Genomic DNA, 26,478 nt, shown 5'->3' on the forward strand with positions numbered 1-26,478 from the left:
AATTGATCAATTATGATAGAGAATTATATTTGTTATTTGAACATGTTCTACTGTATCCATGTCAGAATAGACACAGAACATGACAAGTGGTGATATATTTATTTCAAAATTGGTTTTATTCACATTTTCTCAAGCAACATTTTTTAAAATTGTTTTATATTCAAGTAATTAAAAAAAAAGTGGGATTTCTCTTAGTTTTTATGTACAAGCAAAAACAAATGCTGGAGGAAAAACAATTGAACACAAATAATCCATCCCTGTACAATAAAGTCAATACATTGAGAAGATCGAAGACAAGCATTGTGGAATAAAATACCGCCAGCTTGTCCCCCAAATGGCACCCTAATTCCCTACATAGTGCACTACAAATGAAGTAGAGTGCCATTTGGGAAATAAATGGGCAGTTAGCACAGCAGAAGCTGACGGAACAGCACAGGCTATGTACCAATAGGTAGATAGTGAGGGGGAGGATAACTCGTAAGATGATTTATTTTTATTTTTTAAATCACCTTCTCTCACACACACAAGCGCGCACGCAAACTTCCAATCCCTCCCTTTCACTGACAGTGCAATGACAAAAAAAATGTTAAACAGCATGCAGGGTAATGGTCTCTTTACAACAGTGGTCCAGTGTGCAACAATAACACCCCCCCACACACACACACACCTAATATGGCTACCTACAACACTGTTACTCATTCACAATACTTCAATCCATTCCTTTCCTTCCACACCTCTCTCACTCAAGTTTTCCCCCACCAGGCAGGGCAGACCTGAAATAATTTGGCTTCAATTGACTACTGTTGTGTTTAAAGTGAACCATCCCCTTGATATTGACTTGGTAGGCCTTGATTTGGCACCCCGCCTTGAGAAAACACATCTAGGGGATGTTTACACCTAAACTAGGAGCCATTGCTGTCAACACATGTACCTTTTTGCAGTCCAAGTCCTGAACTACATGTCTTACTCACACCTCTCTCTATTCAAGGACAGCCTGGTCCCAGATCTGTCTATGCTGTAACCAACTCCTAAGGCTGTATTGTTAGAGGAGTTGGCGATAGCAAATGGGTCATTCTCACAAAACTGTCCCCCCAAAAATGGTGTAATTTTTCACATATCCTCTTGAATCACTGAGATTAGGTTTTTTGATCAGATATTATGCATTTTACCAACAGTTTCAGAAAATTCTCATTACCATAAGTTTTAAAAGTAAAAAAAAAAGAGTCATAAATCAATATTTAGATATTGTTTAAAAATGTCTTCCCTAATGAAAACGCCCGAGTTAAACATAACACTGAAAATAAAATTATACAATTACTATAAAATCTTAGTTCCCCCCTATTTGAGCTCTTTAGCCATTTCAGTAATGAGAAGGCCAAGTGGGGTAAAGGGGGTGTTTGAGAATAAGAACCTTATTCTGAAGGCATACAAGCTAATAAATTAACAACTTGTGCCCATATAAGGATTACTCCTCTAGATGATGCATCATGGGTGAATAAAACTTTATTAAAAATGTTTTACAGGAACTTGAATAAGTAATGAGACGTCCACAGACACTGTTTGTACTTAATAAATATTATACTTTAACGTAAACTCCAACTAGAATACCATCTGTATGATTTATGGACAAACTACAGCAACACATTTGGTGTTTTATTCAAATAGGTTACATTTTTGTAAAGATTATTTTTTAATAGACCAGAGAATTTAATCCAGACGCATTTCGGTAATGAGAATTTGGATGAAAATGTGAAATTTATTTCAAATAAGACACTTTCCCAAAAACTAGACATCTTATTCCTCAGAATGATAGTTGATTTTTTAAGATGTATCATGGTTTTGTAACTCAATTTGGTACAGACATTTTAAAACCGTTTTAATGATAATGACCCAAATACAGATCAGAGACCAGCAGGCTATTATAACGTATCACAAAACCTGGGTACTATTTCAAATGTTTCTTCTTGAGCGTCTGTCTGCTTTGCCTGGTTGGAGACACCAATACCAAACGTTGGGTTTGCATGTTTTGGCACTATTCTTTTGGTTCCATCAAGCATAGCTCAAGTATTTCAAATGATTTCAAATAGTATATGAACCTAAGTCCATTCTCTGTCTAGCTCTAGCCTACACAATGTACATACATAACACACACATTTTCTCACACTCGTACCACACAATCCACTCATCATCAGGTCTGCGTTTCAATAATCCATACAACGTAGAATGCACGGCTTCACTCCAGCATGCTAGACATGTAGATTTTGGAAGAGCGCGCCTGTTGTCGTTTTCTATAACTAAACCCTGAGTCACTCAGTGGAACACTCACTGTTTCAGGGTGTTCTAGATTCTATATCAATATTCTAGATTCTATGTAGACATTCTAGGATGTGCTAGATTTTATCTAGATGTTCTACAATGTTCGAGATTCTATATTGATTTTCTAGATTCTATATAGATGTTCTAGAATGATCTCGATTTTATATCGATGTTCTAGGATGTTCTAGATTCTATATGGTCTGTCTGTCTACTAGATTATGACTATCATCCATTGGTCCATACATGCTCATACTACACATTGTAAGTCCAAAATCACACCCTATTCCCTATTTAGTGCAAAAGTAGTGCACTATGGGTAACATGGTGCCATTTGGGACATAAAAACTGGTCCCTGATCCAACTGCTGTATATTATTGTGCATTATGTGGGAGGCCAGAAGTTTTTCCTGACCATGTGACCTGATCAGGGGGAATACTTAGGGCCCTAGTTATCAGCTATAACCAGGACCAGGAATTGTCCTGGTCTAGTCACGTGGGCTGGTCCTTTTTGTATTATATGTTGAGATTAATATCTCTCATACACTTAGACACACACAGACACACATTATGAGAACTTTCGCTCAATGTTCACTTGAGGAATCGTGTTGGCTTTTTGTAGCTTGTCTTTAGTGGAATGGGGAAGCCTAGGAATAATGACTGACAGCGGAGAGATGGGAGGGGTTTATCCAAGCTGCAGCCAATGACAGTCCATCTTTGCGCTGTCTGACAGAGGGGCCACACCCCCAGGGCTCCTTAGCCCCACCTCCTTTAGCATTCTCTTCCACGTGATTGGCTGCTCTGACATAGCTGGTTTGTGTGAGCAAATCAGGAGTAGATGGTGATGACTTCACTTCCTCCACCCCTGACCAATAGGACGCGTTCCAATCCCTCAGTTAGAACTTCCAGAAATTCCATATCTGACCATCGGTTAAGGACTGGTCTGGAAACGTTTTCTCAATAACAATAAAAAGCATAATGCTGTAACTACTACAACTGCGTCTACTATAGCTATGACAGAACACACAGCTATTGGTTCATTTTCAATTCACTCAATTAAGGAGGTGAAAAATAAATCGACTGAAGTGGAATTGAGTCCAACCCTGGTACACAGGAAGAGAAGCACAGTCAACAGGAAGTAGGAAGTGAAGGATACAGTTTTCGTCTCCGGCTGGGTTCCGTGGCGGTCCCGGCATGTTGAGCAGGACCAGCCGAGCATCATGGGATTTGTTGACGATGACCTCGTTGAGCTTGACGGCCGTGTGCATCCGCCGCACGTTGGAGTGGTCCCTGGGAGAGAGACATCATTAATAACAACAACCATCAACAGTCATCCGTTTGTATGTGTCTCCATTCAAGTGTGTGTGTGTGTGTGTGTCCATGCATGTGTGTGTGTGTGACTTACGGCCTGATACTGAGCATATCTCTGAAGCCCTCTGGCGTACTACAGCCGGAGTGTGTAGCTCTGTACTGCAGGGCTTTCTCCTTAGTCCAGGTCATGTGGACTCGTCTGTTCTCCGAGGCTGACATCCCTCCATCCCTTTCCCTTCCTCCGGCTGCTCCTCCTCCCTTTTCGGCATTTCCTGTGGGGCCTCCACCCCCGTCGGTGTCTTCATCGTCGTCAGAACCAATGCTGGTTAGCCGAAGCATGGAGTTACGATCCTTTACCAACTGTGCCTGGGGGAGAGAATGTGTAACACACGTTTAGAAATCCTCCCTCTCCCCCCCCACCCTCCCTCTGAGAGAGATACACCTACAAAAGACACTTAGTCACTGAGTACAGGGTAGGGCTGGGCGATATATCCAATTGATTAGAATTGTTGTTTTAACGTGATGTTCCAAATGCCTTCATCAAGGTTATTTTGTAATGTTTGAGCATTCTGTCTTTTTGGTCTCGTCTCCTTCGCTCCTTCTGTGCTGTGTGCCTTCCCACTCACAGACACCAAGCCCCTCCTCCTTCTGTGCTGTGTGCCTTCCCACTCACAGACACCAAGCCCCTCCTCCTTCTGTGCTGTGTGCCTTCCCACTCACAGACACCAAGCCCCTCCTCCTTCTGTGATGTGTGCCTTCCCACTCACAGACACCAAGCCCCTCCTCCTTCTGTGATGTGTGCCTTCCCACTCACAGACACCAAGCCCCTCCTCCTTCTGTGATGTGTGCCTTCCCACACAGACACCAAGCCCCTCCTTCTGTGCTGTGTGCCTTCCCACTCGCACAGACACCAAGCCCCTCCTTCTGTGCTGTGTGCCTTCCTACTTGCAGACACCAAGCCCCTCCTCCTTCTGTGCTGTGTGCCTTCCCACTTGCAGACACCAAGCCCCTCCTCCTTCTGTGAATCTTCCCACTCGCAGATACAAAGCCCCTCCTCCTTCTGTGAATCTTCCCACTTGCAGACACCAAGCCCTTCCTCCTTCTGTGCACCTTCCCACAACAAAATCCTAAAGATCACTTCTTCCTCTCTGACAACAAGCAGTTTAAACTCGCTATTTGCATTTGAGGTTTTTGGTCCAACAGAACCGGTCACATGGACACCTAAACACTTAAGATACATTATTTTACTGTAATAGACTTAATTTCCAACGATACCCTTTTTATGTCTCAACTCCCAAAATGTAGAACCGAGCAGACCCTACTAAGACGAGAGTATCAATGAACATGATTGTGGAAAATTAATGGTCAGGTTGTCGCGTGCAGCATTGCAGCTGTCTGGTCTGGGTTTTTAGAAATGTCCACAGACTGAACTGTGCTAGCTGGCTAGTCTGGGTTTTAGAAATGTTCACAGACTGAACTGTGCTAGCTGTCTAGTCTGGGTTTTTAGAAATGTCCACAGACTGTTATGTGCTTGCTGTCTAGTCTGGGTTTTAGAAATGTCCACAGACTGTTATGTGCTAGCTGTCTAGTCTGGGTTTTAGAAATGTCCACAGACTTATGTGCTAGCTGCCTAGTCTGGGTTTTAGAAATGTGCAATGACCATAAAAAAAAATACATTTATATAAGGAATTGGCAACTTGTCCTCATTCTGAAAAATAAGCATCTTATCCAGGTAGGCTACTTGACTGAAATATCTAAAAGTGAACAGGCTGTTGTTCAAACAGTTGGAGACAGACTGAAAGGTGCATTCATAACAGTTAGACTGTTCTACCTTGTTAGCAAGCAAATAGATCTAAGTTGACGAGACTTTAAATATTAAAATCAGCTGGTTACTCACTAGCACGTGGTTTTGTGCTTGAGAGATGAGACCGGTGTTCATTTTCTAGAATGCTTGATACCATTAGTGGACGTGCATTGTGCATGGTTACATTTGTAAGAAAATTGGCATTTTCATATACAGATTTAAAAGCCAGATCAGTAAGTATTGTAAAAAAGCAGGTTAAACTATTTTGATAAAATAATTCAATTATGAATGGGTCTTTTGGTTGTGGAAGGCTTATATTTAGCCTAGGTATAATTTTACAAACCCAAAATTCATAAGATTATTCCTGACTGTCTGAAATTATGTGTATTGACCTTTAATTGTGAAACAAAGGCTATTTAAGAGAAACTGTAAAAAATATTGAGGTATATATTGTGAATCAGCCAGAAGTTCGAACAAATTGTAGCTATAATTCTTTGGACATATCGCCCAGCCCTATTATATGGTCATATTCATTAGGGCACACCGTAGCAAAACATTTTGGAACGGAAAACAAAAACGGATGTTTCTTATAAGACAAGTTTAGGTCATCCCCTCCCGTTTCAGTCCGCTTTCTCCCGTTCGGTGCCTAATGAATACGACCCTGATACACACTCTCCAACACAGGACAGCTTACGTCTAGCGACATTAGCAATATGTAGGCCGCAGGATAGAGTAGGGCATTACGTCTGAAGTTGACTACGTAGTCTACGAGACAGTTCGGAGTCAATTACTAACCGAGCAGACAGCAAACTTACTTCATCTATACTCCAGCGAACTCGCTAAGGAAAACAACAATAGGCAGATGAGGTGAAGATGAACGCACACACACCTTTTCTCTCTCTCTCATTTTCGCACACACACGCACATATGGAAACAGAACTATGAAACAAACACACTTGTTGAGGCCTCCGCACCTCTTTCTCCCGGTCAGACTTGGACAGCCTCATCTGTCTGAGCATCTGAGACCTCTGCTCCATCATCAGAGTCCTCTCATAGGTGTAGGCTGAGATGTCACTGTTATGCTAGGAGAGGAGATAGGGAGGGGGGAGGTGGTGGAGAGAGAAGAGGGAGGAGATAGGAGAGGGGGAGATGGAGATAGCAGAGGAGGGAGAGAATAGGGGGTACAGAGGAGAGGGGAGAGAGCAGGGGGAGACAGGAGAAGGGAGGAGAGAATAGGGGGTAGTGAGGAGAGAGGAGAGAACGACAGTTTCTCATGGGTCAAATGAACAAAGCCTAACACATAGCTATTAGCTAGCGGTCAATATTGAAATTATATATTGGCATTTATACATGAACGTTTGAGTAAAGTGCGTGGGCCTCATGTTATTATTGGGGTCTATGCAGAAACCTACCATCTCCACCACTTCAACATCAGCCTCTATGCGGAGGTGGTAGAGGAACGTAGCCAGGTCTTTCTTCATCTGAATAGAGTTATCCTCCATCTGAGCCACCGTGAAGATACGCATCGCACACTTACGCCACACCTGGGGACGGAAACACGACAACGTCGTCAGCTACATGTGTACACAATCTTTCTCTCTACGAGAAGATGATGACATGATATGACTAAATATTTCTCTGACCTTGTGTTGCCTCAGCAGGAAGGGCAGTAGCATGAGCATGCCCCCGTCGTGGACGATCCACCACACGTCAATGTATCCCTCTGCGCACGGCTCACTGTTGCCGGGGAACAGAGAGATGTTCTTGGGCACAAGTAGGGCCAGGTGGGCCGCTGTCGTCACACGCACCGTGTCTGGAGGAAACACACAGAGAGAGGGGGCGCTGTTTATTCAAACCACAACGTCTCAAATTTAGATGGCAGGTAGTCAAATTCAAAAGGGCCAGTTGCAATGTTTGACAAACAGATAGCAGTAATGGTACCATTCAATGATTCCCTCTTGCTTCCCCCCCTCACTCTTTCACATCATGGCTTTTGCCTTGAAGAATGACGAGAAAGCGCACATGCACACCTCTCCTGACCTGTACTCACTGATAAAGGTCTTCCAGGACTGTGGATCCTCACTCTGCCTCCAGGCCAGGGGCCAGCCCATAACCACAGTGTTGTGCCTCATCCCTCCTAACCCACTGGACTGGATCATGTGGCTGATGCCTTCCCTGGCCTTGTTAGCCACAATACACTGACAGAACCCTTTCACCTTCTCCTTGTCCATCTGGTGCTTCAGAGTCTACAGGAGGGGGGGTGAATAAAGAGCGAGAGAGAGATGGGAAATAGGGAGAGAGAGAGAGAGGAGGGATAGTGAGAGGGAATGGAGAGAGAGAGATGTTATAACACAATACACCTACAGATCCATCATGTGAGTCTGAAGGAGAAAGACAAAATTAGACGCCTGAAAGAAGGGAGAGGAAGAGGGGCGAAAATCAGAAGAGGTATTAAAAAAAAAAAACATTTCTAGAGAAACGCACCAAGAGTGCTAGACAGAGAGAAAAGAGAGACCAACCTGTTCTGCAGCCAGTGCCTCTCCGTAGCTGTGGAGATAGTTTCCAGTGATGACTGTCCCTACAATGGTCAGACCTTTACCTGCCTTCAGCTGAGATGCAAAGGTTAGCAGGCGGGGAGACTTGACATAGGCATCCTCATCTAACTTCAATAGAACTAAGAGCTGGGGTCTGGAGGGGAGAGAGAGAGAGATTGTAAAGGTGTGAGATTGGGTGTATATACATGGGTGGTTGTGCATGAGTCGCTGTTAACCGTATACTGCTATACTTTACCTCCAGTTCTTGGTGTGTGGTGGTCCCTCTTCCAACCTCAAGAGGGCGTAGCGAGCAGCGCTGAGGGACAGACCCCGAATACCATCTCCCCACTCCTTCTCTGCCCTGGAACACACACATGAAGACAACTTAGAGATTCCTACACACACATGAAGACAACTAAGAGATTCATACACACACACACACTTTGTATAAATATATTCATCTTCTTTTTGAATTATGAATGTTACACCTCCACAAAATATATAATTGGATTTCTGTGACCTCCAGTCACACAAGCCCACACACACACACCACACAATCTGAAACACACACACAACTGGTTTGTTCCAGTAGATCCCCATGGAAACCTACCCGTGGTACTCGATGTATTTGTAGATCATGCCAGCAATCACTATAGCAACAATAGCATAGTACCATGACGATATGAACATCAGAGCCAAGCAGATGATCATACCCAGAAATGACAAGGTCCTAGAGAGAGAGAGAGGGAAAATAATCCATCATCACGCAGGGCTCAACATTAATGCTTGCCCTCTTGTCCGGGACAAGTAAAATTAACATTATGACAAGTTTTTATTTTATTTTTTATTGTCGGACAAGAAGAATGGACAAGTAAAAATAATAATAATATAGTAAAATAATCACAAAATCAAAAATGACTGATCAGAATGGGATCAATTGTAATATTTTACAGGCTACCAAGGGTGGTCAACCATCCGGCAGGAGAGTCTTAAATGGCCAGGGTTGGGTTTTGAGACAGGCTAGAATATGCAGAGAAGCCAATGGACAGAGTGTAGCCTACATTTATATCCGATTGTCTATGGCAAAAAGTAACACATTTTATTTTGTAAAAGTGGTTCCTTGCATCAAACATTGATGTGAAAACACTTGTTACAGACCACATCATTTGTGACTAAAAAAGTGGCTAAAAAAGTTCAGACTTGAGAGAAATAGAAAATAATCAATCATACTTGAAAAGTTCTCCATTTATAAAATGTTGATATGTAAATAGAGTATATGGAATGTGTGTGTGTGTGTGGACATGTTTAACTATACTTGTGGGGACCAGAAGTCTCCACAAGAAGAGTAAACGAACAAAAATTTGACAAGGTCCCCACGAGGTCAAATGCTATTTCCAGGGTGTTTAGGGTTAATAACCTCTTGCGACGAGCAATCCCGTATCCGGGAGCGTAATCATAGCCTCAAACGCATTAGCATAACGCAGCGGACATAAATACCCCTAGAAACTTTTCCTATTCATGAAAATCGCAAATGAAATAAATATATTCAAACACAAGCTTAGCCTTTTGTTAACAACACTGTCATCTCAGATTTTCAAAATATGTGTTACAGCCAACGCTAGACAAGCATTTGTGTAAGTTTATCATGGCATAATGCTATGCTAGCTCTGCTGGCAGCAGGCAACATTTTCACGAAACTAAGAAAAGCAACCAAATTAAATAATTTACCTTTGAAGAACTTCAGATGCTTTCACTCAGGAGACTCCCGGTTAGATAGCAAATGTTCCTTTTTTCCAAAAATAATATTTTTGCTTGGCTGAGAAATCAACCGGAAAATGCTACAACTATAACGACAAACTTTTCCATTCTTCAATGGAAATGCCTAAAAAGACATCACAATGCTGTAGACACCTTGGGGAATACGTGGAAAACGTAAGCTCATTCACAGCCATATAAGGAGTCATTGGCATGAGGCGGTTTCAAAAAATGTGTCACTTCCTGGTTGGATTGTTATCTGGGTTTCGCCTGTAACATCAGTTCTGTGTCACTCACAGACAATATATTTGCAGTTTTGGAAATGTCAGTGTTTTCTTTCCAAAGCTGTCAATTATATGCACAGTCGAGCATCTTTTCGTGACAAAATATCTTGTTTAAAACGGGAACGTTTTTCATCCAAAACTTTTAATAGCGCCCCCTAATGCATAACTGGTTTTAAGGTTAGAATTAGTGTTAGGCTTAAGAGCTAGGTTAAGGTTAAGGTTATGGTACAGGTTAAGGAAAATAGGATTTTGAATGGGACTGAATTGTATGTCCACACAAGGTTAGCTGTGCAATGTGTGTGTGTGTGTACCAGTGGTAGTAGGAGAAGCGTGGTCTCCAGTTGGGAGTTCTCAGCAGCGTCTGCAGAGCACAGGCCAGGTTCACAAACAGATAGCACATCAAGAAGAACCTACAGAGAGAGAGAGAGAGATGTGGAACTCAGGCTGCACTGAATCAGCATCCATACACTCAGACAACAAAAAAATCTCACACACACACACACACACACACACACACACACACACACACACACATTCTCTCTCCAAGAAACACACACTCACATGGAGAGGATGGGTGCAACCAGGTCCAGAGAAGCAATGAGGATTCCCAGCTCAGCTATCAGAGCTGTCAGGAGCAGAGCCCAGGTAGGCTCTCCATTAGCCTTGCCATGACCAAACACCTGGACAGAGAGAACAGAACATTAGAGCGAGAGAGAGGAGTGAGAGAGGAATGAGAGAATGAGAGAGAAAGAAGAGTTATATATACTACAACACTTGTTTATTTATCTCACCCTGAGGAAGGGGATGATGTTGTCCTTGGCGATGGCCTGGAGGAGGCGGGGAGCGCCCGTCAGTGACTGGAGGCCAGCGCCGCACGTCGAAAAGAAGGAGCCAATCACAATGACCCAGGGGGAGGGCCAAGACAAGGTGCCCACTACCAGGTTTCCCTTTACAGAGTCTCCAAACCTTCAGAACAACAGACAGGTCAGTTAGTGTGACTTCAACGAGTCTCAAAACCTTCAGATAGACAGACAGATCAGTTAGTGTGACTTCACTAAGTCTCCAAACCTACAGACAGACAGGTCAGTTAGTGTGACTTCAACGAGTCTCAAAACCTTCAGATAGACAGACAGATCAGTTAGTGTGACTTCACTAAGTCTCCAAACCTACAGACAGACAGGTCAGTTAGTGTGACTTCAACGAGTCTCAAAACCTTCAGATAGACAGACAGATCAGTTAGTGTGACTTCACTAAGTCTCCAAACCTACAGACAGACAGGTCAGTTAGTGTGACTTCAACGAGTCTCAAAACCTTCAGATAGACAGACAGATCAGTTAGTGTGACTTCACTAAGTCTCCAAACCTACAGACAGACAGGTCAGTTAGTGTGACTTCAACGAGTCTCAAAACCTTCAGATAGACAGACAGATCAGTTAGTGTGACTTCACTAAGTCTCCAAACCTACAGACAGACAGGTCAGTTAGTGTGACTTCACAGAGTCTCCAAACCTTCAGAAAGACAGGTCAGTTAGTGTGACCACAGAATGTGTCCTAAGAAGGCCAAGACACACCCATTTCAATTTACTTCCTAAATTGACTCAATTTAAATGAACGCCACCCTGAAACAAACACACACACAGAGAGAGAGAGAGACAACAATATACTAACTTGTCTCTGAGCACCACTCCTTCGATGCAGGCTCCAAACAGCACCACACTGCTCAGGTCTGGCCAGGCCACTCAGGTAAATAACCCACTAGTCACATCACACCTGAACCACAACACAGTCTGTCCCAATATCCACCCATTACCACACACTAAGCACCATGCAGGTGTGTGTAACTAGAATGATTCTAATTCTATGACTAGGACAGAGTTTACATGTGACATTTTCAATTAAAAATACAACAGCTTTGTTGTCCTTGGGTGTCTGAAATTGCCCCCTAAACCCTACACACTGCACTACATTTGACAAGAGCCCTAGTCAAATGTAGTGCACTATGTAGGGATTAGGGTGTCAATTCGGACGCAAACAGAGTTAGTATGGAAGAAATTCACAATTAAAAATCCGAAAGCTTTATTGTCCACAGTGAAGGATACAGACGAGGGAGGTAGTGAGGATGGCCATAATGGTTCCTATGGGGATGGAGCGCTGAGCGTCTTTCAGGTCCCCAGACCGGTTAGAACCAGCCATTATACCTGGAGGGGGGAGGGAGAGAGAAAGAAAGAGTGAGCGAGAGAGACAACAGAATTGGTGTATGAATCTATGACAAATTATTTTACCGCTGGATCAGCCTGTCCCAAATCTCTCCCTACAACTCGTCTCTGTTTCCGCAGAGCTGTAAGCACCATGGTGGGAGCTCCACCACTCTACTGCTTCTACCGATTCAGATCTACCAACATCAAGAGGTCCAAGGGGATCGGGAGGTACTGGGATCAGGAGAGACGAACAGAGGAGGAAATATACCTGTGACTGAGGGGAAGAAGATTCCCACCAATAGCGTGAAGGAGGTGGTAATGTCAGCGAAGACATAGGGCAGCCGATTGGTGGGTGGGTGGACGGGTCTGGGCGAGGGGAGTGACCCTTTCTCCAGGACGTCCCCTTTACTGAGGTAAACACTCCATATGTTCTCTATGGAGAAAATACTAATTATTAGAGAGAAAGAGAGAGAGAGAGAGAGAGAGAGTGTGAGAGACAGAGAATGTACCTGTGATAACTCCACTGGACAGGCCTGGTATGCCAGGTATCTCAGAGATGTTGCTGAGGTTAAAGTAGTAGTCACAGGAAGCGTTGAGGTCTGGGCCTTCACAGAACTGCAACCACAGGGTCGTGGTCGCCTCAAAGGAGGGCAGGGAGAGATCAAAGGTTGACGGCACCGTGCCATTTCCTAGAAGAATTGGTTGATTAGTTGATATTGGGGACGATAATGAACAAGCGAGCAAAGAGGTGGAGAATGAGGAATTCTAACAGTGGTCGAATGGCAGGCAGATCTAACACCTTCAAAGCCTTGATTGGCCTGTTAGGCGTGATTGATTAAGGCTTCAGCAAATGAGCCGCAAGTGGGCATGTCCCATAGTGAGATGTCAAACAGAATGGACCGAGAGAACATGAGGGTTAACATAAAAAAAAAAAACTCTTTATAATTGACTATGTCATTTTTCCAAATTGAAAGGTAATATTGACGGTTTTACCAGCGAGTGTGAGGTTGGTATCCACAGGTCTGGGTGGTTCTTTGGGCAGGGTGGTCTTGGCACAGGGACCATCATGGAGGATGTGTCCTGACAGGGTACGGTTACCCAGCATACACACCCTGAGGAGGAGGGAGGAGAAGATTAGAGCACGGGATTGGTCAATCACAGAGATGGATGGTCAATTAGGGCATCAGTCAAGTTGAAGTGTTTGGCAGTAAGAGTGGTGTGAAAGTCTTGAGAATGGGTCAATACGGGTACGTGTATTTCTCAATGAGAGCGGTTACAACGTTCTCAGGTTTCTCACTGGTGTTACCGGCGGTGAAAGTGTAAATCAGGCATGCCAATGGAAACACATCAGATTAGTTTCTTGTTTCTTTGCAACCCATAATCAATTCCGATTACACCATGAATCTATCAATCAAACCGCTCTACGATCACAATGGAGGAACTCACGGGAAAGTGGGCGGGCTGAAGGCGGAGACCAGCGCTCCGGTGTAGATGGACAGGATGGAGATGATGACACAGGCCAGGAAGACGGACGCAAGCTTGTTGACATATTTGACGCCGACAAAGACCAGTAATGCCATGAGGAGGAGGAAGATTGATCCGTAGACCCTCATGTTGTTCAACATGGCTGCTCCCTCACCGTCCGGACTGCCGGAGACAAAGATGGCCGCCCACGGGGCAATGTACATCTGGGGGTAGGAGGAGAGCGAGAGAGGGTAAGATAACAGACACGCAAAATCAAACGATATATTGGATTGGTGAGGGTGAGTTGATGCTGGAGTTTCATATGATATATATATATATATATATATATATATATATATATATATGAAGGTCCATGCTGACAAAACTGTGCATGTCATGTGAACACTTATACAGACAACATGAACATGACAATAACCATGATAATGAACGTCAGAGTAATTAGATGGCGGTTATAAATGATGGTTATAATGAGGATGACGGTAAGGAAGAGGAGCGGGCAACGAAGGCTCTCCCACCCACCAGCAGGATCTCGATGGCTCCCAGGATGTACATGGCCCCGGCGAATGTGGTGCCCAGGTAGAAGCACAGCCCCACCGCCCCCCCAAACTCTGGCCCCAGAGAACGACTGATCATGAAGTAGGAACCACCCGCTGGAGAGGAGAGAAGAGGGGGAGAGAGAGGGTAGGGGAGGAGAAGGTTGGGAGAGAGAAGGGGAAGGGGTGGGGGGAAGAGATAGAGAGGAGAGGGATGGAGAAGTAGGGGGTGGGAGGGAGAAGGAGGAAGGAGGGGGTGGGAGGGAGAGAAGTAAAGAGAAGAATGTGTGTTAGTGTCATTATGGGCATTATGGAAGAGAAAAACAGAGAGAAGGAGAAAGAAAGAAAGTAGAATAGTACAGTATTATGATAATGAGAGACAACACACTAAGATTGTACCAATAAGCATAGGTCCCAAATGGCACCCTATTCCCTATGCAGTGCACTACTTTTGACCAGGCCCATAGATGAGGGAGGAGATCAATGGAGGAAATGTAACTTTGCAGATAGAAGCAAGGGTTTTGTCTTGACATAGAGCCCCTTACTGATTCTAAATACAATGTTATCAGATGGAATAGTTCAAATCAACTGAAATTGATTTGCTTCATATTCAAATATCACAAGAATGTTAGAATTGTTCAACGACAACTTTGACATTTGGGATATTTCAGGCGTGAATGTTGTTTCACTCAGAATTAGAATGATTTTATTATGTGTGTATAATTACTCATTCTATGTCTATAGTTTTACTAGTGGTGAATGGTATTTCTGGGTGAGGACACTATGTCTCAATGTGTACAGTCACAGAGGGGAGAGGCAAATCAGACGTTAGAATGAACAGACAAACCTGACCCCGGGTTCAAATATCATTTGAAATCATTTGAAATATTTTATCTTTATCCTGCCTGGCGCAGTGGAAGCGATAGAATAGTTGGGAAACTGCCAGACTCCGCCCACCCGGCAGTTCAGGCAGACTAAACCAGAAGCTACAAGTATTTTTAAATACCCAGGTCTGACACATACAGACATCACTGAGACAGAGTTGCAAAATTCAGATCACTTTTCCAAAATTCCTGAAAACCTGGGAATTCTGGAGAAAGTAACCAGCATTTTTAAACAATAACAAACATTAAACATATACTTGGATGACAACAAGACAGAGGGATGGAGGGAGAGATGGATAGAGGGATGGAGAGAAAGAGAGTGAAAGATAGATGGATGGATGGAGAGAGGGGGATGAAGAGATGGAGGTAGGGGGAGATGGATGGATGGAGGTAGGGAGAGATGGATGTATGGAGAGAGGGATGAAGAGAGAGAGGGATGGATAGAGGGATGGAGGTAGGGAGAGATGGATGAGAGAGGGATGAAGAGATGGAGGTAGGGAGAGATGGATGGATGGATGGAGGGAATACCTGGTACAACTCCATTGGTGGCGATGGCACTCATTGAAATAGCAGTCAGTAAAGTCTGCAGAATGAGAGAGGAGCAGTAGCTGTATCATGCATATATCGATACACATAAAGATACTCACTAATCACGATCTACAGGGCACTGCTCTTAACAGGCCTGTTCCAATTATCTCCTGTTCTCTTTATCTTAAACACTTTCTGGATAATTGTCTGCTAAATCACCAAAATGTAAAAATATGTGTATGCGTGTCTGCATCTGTCCGTGTGTGTTGCCTCTACTGTGTGTGTGTGTGTGTGTGTGTGTTTGCCAGGAGTAGACGTGTGCTGCACCTCTATACCAAAACATGGCAATCTACTAACATAACTTAAGCCCACCTGTTGTAACGGTCATTGTTAATACAGCAAAGGTCAGAGGAAGGTGCGTCTTGTATCCATAAGTGTCCATATATCCATGACCTAGGAAATGTTTGAATCCTTCTCGACAGTAATGTGATTTGTGGATTCAAAACTCTGTGTGTGTGTGTGTGTGTGTGTGTGTGTGTGTATATTATCCTCACGCAGCAGCAGCATATGAAGACGATGCAGAGAGCTTGCAGCACACCGGCAGTTCCCACCACCCAAGTGAGACGCAGGAACAAGATCACCCCGAAGATGTTCTGCAGGCATGGCAGGTACACCCCCATGAACGTACCCATTTGGGGAGACTGGGATACACACACAGGAGAATAGTGATCATTAATGCACAATGTAACAAAAGCATGTTCTGCAGACAGGGCAGATACAACCCCATGAACGTACCCATCTGCGGAGACTGGGAGACACAAATGGCATTAGATCTGAGGGTCCTGTTCATTAGTGAACACCGTAGCAAAGCATTTTCCAAAAAATAAAAACTCCTGATCATATCCATGACGTGCTAGGTGCGATTATATTAGGTCAGACATCTTACATCCCTGGGTCTATTCTCTTCTACAGTACCTGTATGGTGCTGTAAGTCAGTGCAGTAAGGGTGGAGTCGTCAGTAACAAGGGAGTCAAAAGTACAATCTGAAAGCATCATGGGAATCACAGCGCTTAGATATTACTGCCAGGGATCAAAGTACCATGCCAGGCAAAGGGAGCAAAGGGGTCAGAGTGGAGTGTACCTTGTGGGCCTTTCTCTTCTCTCCTATGCTCTCTGCCTCTTCGTGCTCCCTGGCCCCCTGGGTCAGGTTGGTGTAGTTGGCCAGACGGTTGAGGAGAGAAGATACCTTCGGCCTAGTGTCCATCTCCTCCTGCAGGAAGGGGGGGCAGAGAGAGAAAATAGGAAGAGATGAAGACATGACGAGACACTCATAAAACAGAGTGCATCAAACACTATTTATTGATTAATTGATGCTCTAACCTCAAAGAGAGCCAAGTTTCGGTCATAGAAGTCATCATCATCCACCCCATGACTGTTGTTGATGTAGACATTGGACATTTTGGCATTGCCATCTCCTACACACACAGACAGAGACAAAGAGAGGGAGGAAGAGAGACAGAAAAGGAGAGAGTGAGAAAGAGAGAGACAGAAGGGAGAAAGTGAGAGAGAGGAAGGAGAGAAAGAGGGAGGAAGCAGGAGAGAGAGAGAAAGAGGGGAGACAGAAAGGAGACAAGGGAGAGAGAGAGGAAGAAGGAGAGAAAAGTTATACCTCTGTCAGCAGGGCCCTGAATCAGCACTCTCAGTTCCCTCTCCTCTACCACCAGGGAGGACACACAAAAACGCACGCACGTGACAGTCTCAGACATGCATAGTTAAATACAGACATGTCTACAAACGCACTGCGTCTTGAAAACAAACACACAGGGAAGGTCCTTGTGACATCCTTGTCTCATTCATTGCTACACATACACACAAACATCTAAACTCAGCAAAAAATTAAAAACATCCCTTTCTCAGGAACCTGACTTTCAAAGACAATTTCTAAAAATCCCAAAACTTCATTGTAAAGAGTTTAAACACTGTTTCCCATGCTTGCTCATTGAACCATAAACAATTAATGAACATGCACCTGTAGAACAGTCGATAAGACACTAACAGTTTACCGACGGTAGTCAATTAAGGTCACAGTTATGGAAATTTAGGACACTAAAGAGGCTTTTCTACAGACTCTGGAAAAACACCAACAGAAAGATGCCCAGGGTCCCTGCTCATCTACGTGAACGTGTCTTAGGCATGCTGCAAGGAGGCATGAGGACTGCAGATGTCTGTACTGTGAGATGCCTAAGACAGCACTACAGGGAGACAGGACAGACAGCTGCTGAAAGAGGCTGGAGTGGGGGCTTGTAGGCCTGTTGTAAGGCAGGTCCTCACCAGACATCAACATCGTTGCCTGCGGGCACAAACCCACCATCACTGGACCAGACAGGACTGGCAAAAAAAATGCTCTTCACTGACGAATCGCGGTTTTGTCTCACCAGGGGTGATGGTCGGAATCGTGTTTATCGTTGAAGGAATGAGCGTTACACCGAGGCCTGTACTCTGGAGCGGGATCTGGAGGTGGAGGGTCCGTCATAGTCTGGGGCGATGTGTTACAGCATCATCGGACTGAGCTTGTTGTCATTGCAGGCAATATCAACGCTGTGCGTTACAGGGAAGACATCATCCTCCCTTATGTGGTACCATTCCTGCAGGCGCATCCTGACGTGACCCTCCAGCATGACAGTGCCAACAGCCATACTGCTCGTTCTTTGCGGGATTTCCTGTAAGACTGGAATGTCAGTGTTCTGCCATGGCCAGCGATGAGCCCGGATCTCAATCTCATTGAGCATGCCTGGGACCTGTTGGATCAGAGGGAGTGGGCTAGGGCCATTCCCCCCAGAAATGTCCGGGAGCATGCAGGTGCCTAAGTGGAAGAATGGGGTAACATCTCACAGCAAGAACTGGCAAATCTGGTGCAGTCCATGAGGAGATGCACTACAGTACTTAATGCAGCTGGTGGCCACACCAGATACTGACTGTTACTTTTGATTTTTACCTCCCCCCCTTTGTTCAGGGACAAATTATTCAATTTCTGTTCGTCACACGTCTGTGGAACTTGTTCAGTTCATGTCTCAGTTGTTGAATCTTGTTATGTTCACACAAATATTTACACGGTAAGTTTGCTGAAAAGAAACGCAGTTGACGTCTTTTTTTGCTGAGTAAACAAATACATTTTAATCAGTTAGCATACGCTCTTATCCAGAGTGTACAAGACATTAGGAAAACTTTCCTAATATTGAGTTGTTGCTCTACAAGGTGTCGAAAGCGTTCCACAGGAATGCTGGCCCATGTTGACTCCAATGTTTCCCACAGTTGTGCCAAGTTGGCTGGATGTCCTTTGGGTGGTGGACAATTCTTGATAAACACGGGAAACTATTGAGCATGAAAAACCCAGCAGCGTTGCAGTTCTTGACACAAACCAGTGCGCCTGGAACCTACTACCATACCCTGTTCAAAGGCACTTAAATCTCTTGTCTTGCCCATTCACCTTGAATGGCACACATACACAATCCATGTGTCAAAAGTCTTAAGGATTAGAAATCCTTCTTTAATCTGTCTCCTCCCCTTCATCTACACCGAATGAAGTGGATTTAACAAGTGACATCAATAAGGGATCATGGCTTTCACCAGGATTCACCTGGTCAGTCTGTCATGGAAAGAGCAGGTCTCCTAATGTTTTGTACAGCCTATGCGGCAAACACAACCGTCACAGGAAACACAACCGCCACAGCAAACACATCCTCTCCAGCAATACACAAAGGTAACCTTATGTGAGTACGACAGGTGAGATAGAGCCCTACACCTCAGTTGAGCACTCTCTCCCTCCCTCCAGATAGTGCTCACCTGAGGTGTGTGCGTGCGTATCCCTGCATGTGGTGTGTCTGATGGAGCAGAATGTGATATCAGGAGTTAATGTGTGATGTGAATGGATCCAGTCTGTCAAATTCTATTACTGCTTTGTGGGCAAGACCGACTAAAAATAACCATCTCGCGCTTGACCTTCCTTGAAATAACACAGCTGCCTCACTCTCTCCACTGCTTTTGTCTGTTATGGCTGCTCAGCCAGTTACACTGCATCGTCTCAGCAGTGTGTGTGTGTTTCGGTAGATCAGCCTGTGCAAGTCAATTCCTAATCGATTTGTTGCGTTTCGTTTCTCCTTTCTTGATATAAATAACCAAAGCGTCACCCTTGGTCTATAAAGTGTTCATGAAATGCTTTCTCGCCTGCACACTACAATTGCTCATAGATACAGGCATTCTCTCTCCCAAACAACAGGCATATATACCATATATACACAAAAGTATGTGGACACCCCTTCAAATTTGTGGATTTGGCTACTTTAGCCACACCCATTACTGACAGGTGTATAAAAAAATAACAACTCCATGTTAATGTCCATGACCTTGGAAATGAGACATTTGGCGAGCGGTCCACATCCGTGTCCACATACTTTTGGTCATGTTGTGTATATTAGACAGACAGGGCATGAATTAGCATTTGGAATTGATGGCTTCAACCATGAATCCACAAGGTTTTACACAGTGTTTCTGGACTTTAGAGATGCATTGAGGAAATACCACTCACTGGCTTATGTGGACATTATATCTGATAAGTACAAAGGCTCTTTTCTCCAAGTTACCTGTGGGAAGCAGCTAAAACGAACCAATCCCACTCAGGGTTAGCATAGAAACAGACTGCTGTCAACTTCATCCTAGCCATCAACCAGTGGCTGAAATGGCTATGCCAGTGTGTGTACCCCAACCCATGTGTGGTCACTGAACCCAGTACAGGGGAATGGTGATGATGTTCAGATGAAAAACATGCTCTCTCGCACAGACAACTTTTAGAAATGGTCTGGGCTGGAAGTGAAAGACACTAAATGTGCAGGCTTGATATGATTGACATTTCCCATCCGACTGTGGTCATGAAGCTTGTGGCTGTGAAAAAGATGGCCCTTGCAAAGATTCAACATCGGTTTGCCAATGTACAGTTGAAGTCAGAGGTTTACATACACCTTAGCCAAGTACATTGAAACCCAGTTTCACAATTCCTGGCATTTAATCCTAGTACAAACTCCCTGTCATAGGTCAGTTAGGATCACCACTTTATTTTAAGAATGTGAAATGTCAGAATAATAGTAGAGAGAATGATTTATTACAGCTTTTATTTATTTATTTCATCACATTCTCAGTGGTCAGAAATACATTCAATTAGTATTTGGTAGCATTGCCTTTAAATTGTGTAACTTGGGTGAAACGTTTTGGGTAGCCTTCCACAAGCTTCCCGCAATAATGTAGGTGAATTTTGGCCCATTTCTCCTGACAGAGCTGGTGTAACAGAGTCAGGTTTGTAGGCCTCCTTGCTCACACATGCTTTTTCAGTTCTGCCCACACATTTTCTATGGGATTGAGGTCAGGACTTTGTGATGGCCACTCCAATACCTTGACTTTATCTTAAGCCATTTTGCCTCAACTTTGGAAGTATGCTTGGGGTCACTGTCCATTTGGAAGACCCACTTGCGACTAAGCTTTAATTCCCTGGCTGATGTGTTGAGATGTTGCTTCAATATATCCACATAATTTTCCTCCCTCATGCAGCCATCTATTTTGTGAAGTGAACCAGTCCCTGCTGCAGCAAAGCACCCCGACAACATGATGCTGCCACCCCTGTGCATCACGGTTGGGATGGTGTTCTTTGGCTTGCAAGTCTCCCCCTTTTTCCTCCAAACAATACGATGGTCATTATGGCCAAACAGTTCTATTTTTGTTTTATCAGACCAGAGGACATTTCTCCAAAAAGTACGATCTTTGTCTCCATGTGCAGTTGCAAACCGTAGTCTGGCTTTTTTTAATGCCGGTTTTGGAACAGTGGCTTCTTCCTTGGTGAGCGGCCTATCAGTTTATGTCGACATCGATACTTTTGTACCCGTTTCCTCCAGCATCTTCACAAGGTCCTTTGCGGTTGTTCTGTTCTGGCACCTAAGTACGTTCATCTCTAGGAGACAGAACGCATCTCCTTCCTGAGCCGTAGGACGGCTGCGTGGTCCCATGGTGTTTATACGTGCGTACAGATGAACGTGGTACCTTCAGGCATTTGGAAATTGCTCCAAAGGATGAACCAGACTTGTGGAGGTCTACAATTTGTTTTCTGAGGTCTTGGCTGATTTCTTTTGATTTTCCCATGATGTCAAGCAAAGAGGCACTGAGTTTGAAGGTAGGCCTTGAAATACATCCACAGCTACACCTCCAATTGACTCAAATTATGTCAATTAGCCTATCAGAAGCTTCTAAAGCCTTGACATAATTTTCTGGAATTTTCCAAGCTGTTTAAAGGCACAATCAACTTAGTGTATGTAAACTTCTGACCCACTGGAATTGTGATACAGTGAATTATAAGTGAAATAATCTGTCTGTAAACAATTGTTGGAAAAATTACTTGTGTCATGCACAAAGTAGATGTCCTACCCGACTTGCCAAAACTAAAGTTTGTTAACAAGAAATGTGTGGAGTGGTTGAAAAACAAGTTTCAATGACTCCAACCTAAGTGTACGTAAACTTTCAACATCAACTGTACCTCTCCCACAGAACATTCTAAGGGAAATTAATAACAAAACTTGTCAAGTGTTGATAAAATAAAAAATAAAACATTATCTTCCTGATCGAAACGGTCTGGGTGTCCCGAATGTCCAGTGGATTTACACTGCTACCAGAGTGACTCACCTGTCGAACATGCTCAACAGTGTCAACGCGACATTTAGCCAGAGCCTCCCTCCTCCTGGACTAGGAAGGTCCCACTGGCCAATGACACTAAGGGACAACTTCCTGAGCTTCATTAGGAAGGCCAATGGAAAACTGGACACTCGTGCTGCAGGCTTTGGAGTCTGGTCAGACCTCAAGGAGCTGTACAACCGGACACAAAACTGACACACAGACCACAGGAGGTTGGTGGCACCTTAATTGGGGAGGACGGGCTCAATTAACGGTTTCAACGTGTTTGATGCCATTCCATTTGCACCGTTCCAGCCACTATTATGAGCCGTCCTCCCCTCAGCAGCCTCCACTGACGCGGACTGAGACTATGACTGCCTGTGATGCAGTTGTGTTGTCGTGGAGGCTTCTGTCAAGCATGACAACACTCCTCTGTTTTAGACAGATGCAGCAACAGCACCTCTGGACTGGCCTGAGGCTGCTGGGGAAACTTGCTGCTCTGGACTGTGCTGACGTTTCTGTCTTCCATTTCATGCATCAGAATACTGCCAGTGACGAGGACATTCTCACATTTACTGTTAAGGCGAGGCTGTAAGTTCTACTCACAAAACACAACCTAACACTCTGGTACCCTTCAAACCATGATCCCTTCTGTGTTTTACACCCAGAGTTAAATGTAATGGAGACTGTTGCACATGTTGTTAATTGTTACCGTTCATACAAAGACATGTACATTGCAAGACATGACCGCCTTGTCAAGCTGGTACCTACTTAGGTGAGAAAGGTGTTATCACCACCAGCATTTAAAATGTGTGTGCATGTCTGCTTCTTTAGTTCAGCCTGTGCCAGTTAATTTCCTGTTTGATTTGTTGTGTTTCTTTTCTCCTTTCTTGATATAAACAACCAAAGCATCACCAATGAGATAACCCACTTGAGACTATTTCTGGAGCCAGTAATTGCTTATTAACATTGAGACTATTATTGTAACATAGAAGCTGATTCTGTCCAGAAGAATGATTGAGAGTACCATGCCACTAGAGGGCGACATCACAAACAGTTGAGCAAATAGGCTAACAGTCCAAAACAGGGTAATGTTCATTAGGACATGCAATGGGACACTTTTTGCAGTGGAAAACAAAAATGAGGGCTGCTTATTAGACAAGCCCAGACAGTCCATCGCTGTTTGTCTGTTTTTTTTTTAAATGTTTGGTGCCTAATGAATACAACCCATTAATAACCTAAAGTTGTCAACTTGTTGCACACACACACACACACACACACACACACACACACACACACACACACACAGTGATGTGTCACCTTGATCTGTGTTGGTCCTGTCAGGCGTCTCGTTTTCACCAGTTGTGGTGAGCCCTCCCGACCCCTCGCTTAGCGGTTCACTGCGGTTCACACTCTCCCGCGAGCCAAAACGTACGTGGCCGCGGCCGCTGGACCGGGAACTGATGTCCGGCGAGGTGTCTGACAGCCCCGGGAGGTCCTCGGCCTTGGTGGGCGTCACCGTGAACCGTACCGACGCCATTATTGGGTCTTGGAGGAATGGGGGTCAAGGGTTAGAGGTCAAGGGTCACCAACTACGCTAGCTCGGCTAACCAATACTAGGCTAACCTATTCTAAACTAACGTTCAAGTGACTGTGCAGAGACACCTACTAGACTTGAATCTGCACTTCCCCATTGAATTGGACTGGTTTTAATGGCACATATGGGATGAATGTCACGAGATATGTGCCTTTTTTTCCATTTTATGAATGTGTAATGGTTTAACATAGAGCCTACACTTTAAAATTGTAAACAAATGAATTAGGTTGAGGAGTAAATGGTGTCTCTAAGAATATTTTTTTAAACTTCCCCTTCAGCTTGCAAGTCAGGTTATATTTGTAAAAAGAGGGAAGCAACGTAGCGTTCCCTTTTCACTTCGATTAATATTATTGCATCTCATTGCTTGTTCAGAAACTGGATTAGTAGGGTTAGTTCGTACATGCCCAAATGACCTGACAATGAACTTAATAATACTGGCTATCAATATGTATGCCTAGTCTCAAATCTGCCTCTCCTCTCGTATTCCCAAGTAAACATGGGTTTGTTTTTTTCTCTGTGGTTATATGCACCTCAGTGATAGCTTAGATTTCCTCTATGGATGACAATGAGTGACTAATGATGGATTGATTGGGGGGACAGGGAAGGGGTAAGAACCAAGACAAAAGGAGAGAAAAAAGGGAGAAGAGCAAAGGAGGATTGCTGCTATTAGAGTTCAATTATGTATGGTAGGTGACAGTACACAAAAGGCATTTGTTTTGATTAATGAGTGATATGTAGGTCACTCAGTAACCTAACCTGACAAAGAGCAGAACAGAATAATGTGCTTTCACAAACACCGCTCAGGGGAGCAAACTGCAAAGTTAACCAGGTGAGAACACTGACTGATAAACAGTCTCCTTGCTCTGACTCAATTATGTGAGGTACAAGTACCTGCCAAAATAAAGGAAACACCAACATAAAGTGTCTTCATAGATATACATGACCCCAAGCATGATGTGACGGTTAATTCCTTAATTAACTCAGGAACCACACCTGTGTGGATGCACCTGCTTTGTTTCCCTCATTTAACTAAATTGTTTCCTTTATTCTGGCAGTTACATGTAGTTCAGTTGAGTAGTTGCTTTGGTGCGGTTTATAATTTAATTATTATACAAGAGCAGTTCCAACCGGTTGGGCCAGTGGCAGCTAGAGCCGAGCCACATGCGGAGGCACTCATGGCTTTGTGCAGTACTGTGGCTGTATTGTAGACTGCTACCCGTATGTAAAGATGGGATGGTAGCTTATCAGTTTCGCAACATTTCGAGTTGTACTACTCGTCTTATACTAGACATTTTTAGCTAGACGAGGGGGTGGCAAATTGTTTGAGCAATCATGTCAGTTCGCGGGGTACACATGAACTGAAGCTAGTTAACAGTGCATTAAATTATTTTAGACTCATAGCTAGTTTGAACCTTGATTGCCATCCCATGAATCTATACAAATGGTAGAGACAAGGACCAGCATCTGTAAAACTGGCCAGTATGCGACTGTTGAATTGAACTGCAGCCGTTTAAATAATGAACGCTTAGCAACTAGTTGGAGCATATATATGTAAAGCGAAATAAGATTGTGTTCGCGGAGCAAGACTCATCAAATGTCCAGATGAAACATACTGATAACGTTACACCTACGTGCACTTGCTTGAAATATCGTACGACGAGCGAGCTAGTATCGGTTATGCTAACATTAGCTGGCTGGCTAACTAGTAACTACCCTTAACCGTTAAGCCAATTATAATTTCTAGCTAGTTTGAACCAGTCAGGGAAAATTGTCATATCAATATATTCCAATCCCGCGGTTGAAATATATTTAGAAAAAAATAGTCTGTTTTTAAACTACAACTAGCATGGGTAGCTAGCTATAGGGTTTTTGTTGGCAAAACGATGCGGCATGTCAACAATGTATTAGCATGTCAATCAATGTATGCAAGCAGATTTTCCGTTGTAGTAAACAACATTTTCTTTCTGGAATTACACAACATAATGTGTATGGTAATTTGTGTCAACTTTCAAGTCATGGTATCGAAATAAACTAGACGAACACACTACTACGTTTGTCTTGCTTATCATGAAAGGATCCCTTCAACTCGTTCAGTACATTAGCTACTTGTCGGTATCAGTCGACTGTCGTCAGTTGAATTTACAGTGGTACAGTAGCTAGCTGTTAGCCACGCCGCTAACGTGTGACAGAACTCCACGTACCTTGCTCAACCGCTAGAAATTGGCAGAATTCTGCGGCAACTTCACGGAAATATTTCAAACAATATACATAGCGCGTATATAGTACTCTCGTGTCCCTTATATCCAGCTGCCTGGCTTGCTAGTGGTCCTCAAAATGAATTGAAACCATAGTAGCTCCATGCATGTACTCGCCTCATCCTTTTGTCGGCACTTTGTCCAACAGTCAGAAACGCGTGCCAGCCCCCGCCTCTCAATACCTCTTTCGCTTGCCGTAATTTCGAACTCACGCATGCGGGGTAGGGAACAATAAATCCCTAGACAAAAAGGTTTGTCCCAGATGAACCAAGAGTTGGGAAAGCAAGTGAAA

General features: G+C 43.9%; 1 protein-coding gene across 3 annotated transcripts; it reads right to left on the reverse strand.

Annotated features, from left to right (window-relative positions):
* Positions 1-85: 85 nt before the first annotated feature.
* LOC118368910 (solute carrier family 12 member 6-like) lies at positions 86-26,340 on the reverse strand. Of its 3 annotated transcripts, none has more exons than XM_035753391.2 (27): positions 26,133-26,340; positions 24,462-24,504; positions 23,655-23,882; positions 17,007-17,101; positions 16,768-16,896; positions 16,181-16,327; positions 15,627-15,681; positions 14,201-14,331; positions 13,643-13,884; positions 13,190-13,308; positions 12,706-12,885; positions 12,465-12,629; positions 12,098-12,196; positions 11,667-11,724; positions 10,792-10,966; positions 10,562-10,680; positions 10,312-10,410; positions 8,572-8,691; positions 8,218-8,322; positions 7,947-8,115; positions 7,478-7,673; positions 7,071-7,240; positions 6,840-6,971; positions 6,402-6,509; positions 3,718-3,989; positions 3,469-3,602; positions 86-3,232 (listed from the first exon to the last, which is right to left on the reverse strand). In XM_035753391.2, the coding sequence occupies exons 3-27, from the start codon at positions 23,872-23,874 to the stop codon at positions 3,141-3,143; spliced, it is 3,531 nt and encodes a 1,176-aa protein (XP_035609284.1). In that variant the 5' UTR covers positions 23,875-23,882; positions 24,462-24,504; positions 26,133-26,340; the 3' UTR covers positions 86-3,140. The 3 variants fall into 3 exon arrangements, with proteins under 3 accessions (XP_035609284.1, XP_035609282.1, XP_035609283.1); XM_035753389.2 differs by having other exon boundaries at positions 6,384-6,509; XM_035753390.2 differs by lacking the exon at positions 24,462-24,504 and having other exon boundaries at positions 6,384-6,509.
* Between the last annotated feature and the right edge of the window lie 138 nt (positions 26,341-26,478).

This window comes from Oncorhynchus keta, chromosome 35 (assembly GCF_023373465.1).
Source record: "Oncorhynchus keta strain PuntledgeMale-10-30-2019 chromosome 35, Oket_V2, whole genome shotgun sequence".
In the NCBI taxonomy this organism is placed as follows: Eukaryota; Metazoa; Chordata; class Actinopteri; order Salmoniformes; family Salmonidae; genus Oncorhynchus; species Oncorhynchus keta.